Source organism: Zingiber officinale, chromosome 3B (assembly GCF_018446385.1).
Source record: "Zingiber officinale cultivar Zhangliang chromosome 3B, Zo_v1.1, whole genome shotgun sequence".
Classification (NCBI taxonomy): domain Eukaryota; kingdom Viridiplantae; phylum Streptophyta; class Magnoliopsida; order Zingiberales; family Zingiberaceae; genus Zingiber; species Zingiber officinale.
The window spans coordinates 94,681,764-94,686,395 of NC_055991.1; the positions used below are offsets into that span (position 1 = coordinate 94,681,764).

Sequence of the window (4,632 nt, forward strand, 5' to 3'; positions counted from 1 at the left end):
GAAATACGTTTTTGACTCAACCATGGAAGCTGAGTATGTGGCAGCCTCTGAGGCAGCCAAAGAAGCTGTATGGCTCAGGAACTTCCTGATGGACTTACACTACAAGAAAAAAGCTAATAGACAACGCTTTTAAAGCGTTGTCTTTGTGCCAGAAAAAACGTTGTTAAAGGCACTGTTGTTAAAAGTCTGCTCAACGACAACGCTTTTAAAGCGTTGTCGTTTGTAGCGAAGACAACGCTTTTACAATGCTTTAAAAGCGTAGTCATGTTTTGCAAAGACAACACTATTACAACGTTTTAAAAGCGTTGTTGTTTTTTTTACAAAGACAACACTTTTTGCAACGCTTTAAAAGCATTGTCGTTTTAAAGAAAAAAAATTAAAAAAAAATATTTAAAAATCATTATTTTTATATTTACGAAACTATTATTTTTCTTTTACCATGTCTAGATTCGAATTTTACATATAATCAACTCAGCTAATGATTTCAAACCCATACCAAAATAATAGAATTCTGACCGTGTAACAAGTCAGCAGCTGTAACAAAAAACAGAAATTACATAAGTCATCCAAGGAAATATCTAGGAATTGCTATCAAAAAGGAATCAGCATACTGTCATCCATCTTAAACTTTATCGCATCCTCGGTAAACTTTTTCATTTTCACATCAAGTTCAGCAGTCACTTCTTCTCCTTTAGCTATGATACGATCGATATCCTCATCAGTTATTGTACTATCCTTGGAGCTAAAAACCATTTCAGCACCAAATCTAATCATTTGTAGAAGTTCATCTTTATTAACAGCTGCATCGAGGAAGTTATTGATTAGAAACAAAAAAACTGATAGATAATGGATAAATTGCTTGAACCACATTAGTAAGCTCTTTGAAAAAATCATTACTTTTCTGTTCTGCTAATCGTCCTTGTTGAATAACCAAGGCATCAAGTGCAAGCTTCTTGTATGCTCTCTCTATCACTTTCTCCTCAATTGCAAACTGCATTTTAGATATGTCAAATGATTCAAAAACATCGTTAAACTGTTAAACTAAACTGAAATATTATGATACCTCAGTACAGAAACGGAACACTTGAACTTCTTTCTTTTGCCCAATTCTATGAGCACGATCCTGTGCTTGCAAATCAACTTGTGGATTCCTAGTAGAGGTATCCATAACAATTTAGTGATGAGCATAAATGTAGCAACAGGATTCACATAATGGAAGAGGAATACCAGTCACTATCATAGAGAATGACAACATCTGCTGTAGCAAGATTAATTCCCAATCCACCAGCTCTTGTAGAAAGTAAGAAAATGAACTTTTGGCTTCCAAGTTGATTAAATGTTTCAATGGAAGCATCCCGTTCTTCTCCCTCAGTATTCCCATCAATCCGGCAATATTGGTAACCACGATATAGCAAGTAATCTTCCAGTATGTCCAGAAGTCTAGTCATCTAAATTACAACACAAACAGTTGTGTTAAATCAATAAAACACTAATATGTTACCTTCTACTGCAAGTAAGACTGGGCAGATATGTATGAAACAATTTAGAGGGAAAAATCTGATTATGAGAAACAAGATATGTAAATAACAAGCATTAGAAGCAAATACTGGGTAGCTATATGTGAAACAAGTTGGAACAAAAACAGTTTGATTATGACAAACAAGATATGTAAACAACAAAGAATAAATATCACAAGTTTCAAATAGATTAAAAGTGAAAATAGCAGGCTTTGCATGTAATTCCAAATGATAAACTGAAGACCCAATTGATATAGACCTGTGAAAATATTAGAACTCTGGAATCTCGTTCCTTCAGTTTAGGCAACAGCTTATCTAACAGGACCATTTTTCCTGCAAAAACAACTATATGTTCAGGAAACAAGGAATTATCACTATAGTAAAATTATCATACTTCAACTGAGGTAAAAATACCTCAAAAGAATTTGGAGTTACTTGCATTTGTAATAAGATTTTCTCCAGTTGTATAAGGTGGCCCAGGTTCTGCACCTTGGAATAGATATGGATGATTGCAGTACTCAATAAAAGTTATCATAGCAAACAATAAAAAGTTGCATAAAGAACCAAACACCAAATTTTACCATCAAACATTAGTAAAAGTTTTAGACATTTCAAATCAAAATAAATGAGTTCAAAATGTAAAACTTTGCTAGAGAATCAACTATAATATGATAAATTGTGGTTTGTAGTACTCAGTAAACAGAAGAAACATTTTGTAATCTAAAGAAACCATAGAAATCAAAAAGTTGAGTTGATGAGGGCTTCAGTAGAGCATACCTTTGATCACTGCTACCTTTGTTTCTTGGGACAAAGTTTTTCCCCCTTTTCTATGTTTCATATTCTTCCTAGAGTAGGAAGTGATTGCCATCCTCAGTGCATACTTGACAAGCAGATCGCGTGTGGTTGGGAGAGTCAAGGTGTTTACTCTGTGGTTAACATTTACACGTTTTCTTTATGACGCTCACCTTGACCTTTTTTAGATAAGGCATCACAATTCAATCGCAGTCTGTAAACAGAAGTAACATTTTGCAATCTAAAGAAACCCTAGAAATCAAATTCCAGGAGATTCTCTGACCAAAAGAAGAGGGTTACTGACCTTAAATCCACCATCATTCTCATCTAAAATCATACAGCAGATGAAATAATTTCACCCATCTATCCGGACAATTATATTGATCACTTACATTCTTCTCTTGAAAGACACGGCTCATGTTTAGAATCTATCCTGAACCAACAATAGACAGAATTAAAAGGAAAACTTGCTCTACAATTCGAAGTTTAACTGACACCTGAAAGAATTAAAGAAACAATGTATATCCATCAAAACTGCCGATCACAAGGGAGAAAATAGATCACCAAGAATCCCTAACACCAAGAACCATCACCTCAGAAACAAAGCCCTAAAACACTACAACAAGAAGACAAAAAAAGAGCAACTTTCCCACCCACAGGCAACCATTAACTAAGATCCCCAAGAGCTCAAGTTCAACATTACCGAGTAAACAAAGAACGACAAGAGAAGATAATCAGTGGAGAAGAACCTAAGAAAGGACCTTCTGATAGCGAGAAGAGATCAGCGCGCGAGGATTACTTGCAGGTGAACCCAATAGCAAGGGAATCGGCTGAGCAAAGGGTAGCTTGGCGATGCAGATGAAGAAGAGAGTTGATGCGCCTGCTCTACCCTAAGCACAGTGAACGTTCGCCGGAGGGAAGAGAGGCTGCCGAAGGTTCTGAATTCCCCTAACGAGACTTCAATTTTAGGACCCAAGAAAAATAGCGGTAGCAATGTACCTTCGTCGGGGGCGAAGGAGGCGAAGAGAGGGGTCGATCTGTCGTGGTTGATCGCCTCAGCACCGGGATCTACCGCTTGACGAAGGTGTGGTCTTGACGGAGAGGAGTTCGAAGGAGTGGTTCGCCGGAGAGGAGTTGGATGGAGAAGGCCGCATGAGATGAGGAGTTAGGAGAAGGGTTCGGGATAAAAAACGATCGGAAGATAGGAGTTGGGAGAAGGGTTCGGGTTTTCTACTCCTTACTTAGATCCAACGGTTTGTATTAATCAAGATTTAAATGAGAACTTAACAATAGACAACAATTTTTAAAAAACGTTGTTGTAGAAACTAAAATAAAGTCTAATAGACAACGCTTTTTACGAAGCGTTGTCTTTGATCCGTAAAAATCACTAATAGACAATGGTTTTTAGAAAAGCGTTGTCTATTAATAAGAAAATAATGAAATAGACAATGCTTTTCACTAAAAGCGTTATTAAAAAATATAGACAACGCTTTTTATAAAAAGCGTTGTCGTTTAAGTATTGTAGAATCCCAATTTTCTTGTAGTGTTAGATGTGATTTCTGGTTTGCCCAAAATCATCACAATTTATTGTGATAATAGTGGTGTAGTAGCAAACTCAAAGGAACCACGAGCCCATAAGGCGAGTAAACACATAGAGCGCAAGTACCACCTAATACGAGACATCGTGAAGCGAGGAGAAGTTGTTGTCACCAAGATTGCATCAGCAGATAACCTGGCAGATCCTTTCACTAAGGCCCTTATGGCAAAAGCTTTTGATCAACATGTTGAAGGAATGAGAATTAGATGTATGGCAGCGTTTATGACAACATAGTCTTTTAGTATAAGTGGGAGATTGTTATAGTGTATACTAAAAGCCTAGCTTTTTGTAAACATTTATTTTTGAAATAAAAGAATCACATTGGACAAATGTCTACATTTATATGCTAAGTGTAGTTGTTCAATTGATTTATATTGTAGATAACATAGTGTGTGGTGTCACACATAGAAGATTATGTTATCAGTTCCTTATAAATTATAAACAGTTGTTCACAACTAAGATGGATAGGAACAAACCATTGGAATAGTCATAGTGTAATTTGGTATTAGTTTATCTTGACTATAAAATTACACTAGTACACTCAGAGTGTATTGAGCTGGACTATTTAAGGTAAGTTCTTTTTATACTGACTGAATAAAAGAATAAGACCTTTGTTATTATGGAAGTGTGTGCTCTTAATCATGATATAATAACAAGCACATATACTTAATATTCATTTCTTTGATTTATCAAAGGGTGCGATTTAGTTCGATAAATCAATAGGCC

At 35.8% G+C, this 4,632-nt stretch overlaps 1 protein-coding gene across 4 annotated transcripts; it reads right to left on the reverse strand.

Moving 5' to 3' along the window:
* Nucleotides 1-522: 522 nt before the first annotated feature.
* On the reverse strand, nucleotides 523-3,235 carry LOC121967124 (ISWI chromatin-remodeling complex ATPase CHR11-like). Of its 4 annotated transcripts, none has more exons than XM_042517159.1 (9): nucleotides 3,071-3,235; nucleotides 2,614-2,742; nucleotides 2,295-2,488; nucleotides 1,953-2,006; nucleotides 1,777-1,850; nucleotides 1,228-1,448; nucleotides 1,064-1,151; nucleotides 898-991; nucleotides 523-800 (listed from the first exon to the last, which is right to left on the reverse strand). In XM_042517159.1, the coding sequence occupies exons 3-9, from the start codon at nucleotides 2,383-2,385 to the stop codon at nucleotides 592-594; spliced, it is 831 nt and encodes a 276-aa protein (XP_042373093.1). In that variant the 5' UTR covers nucleotides 2,386-2,488; nucleotides 2,614-2,742; nucleotides 3,071-3,235; the 3' UTR covers nucleotides 523-591. The 4 variants fall into 4 exon arrangements, with proteins under 4 accessions (XP_042373093.1, XP_042373094.1, XP_042373095.1 ...); XM_042517160.1 differs by having other exon boundaries at nucleotides 2,614-2,806; XM_042517161.1 differs by having other exon boundaries at nucleotides 1,953-2,000; nucleotides 2,614-3,235.
* Nucleotides 3,236-4,632: the final 1,397 nt, after the last annotated feature.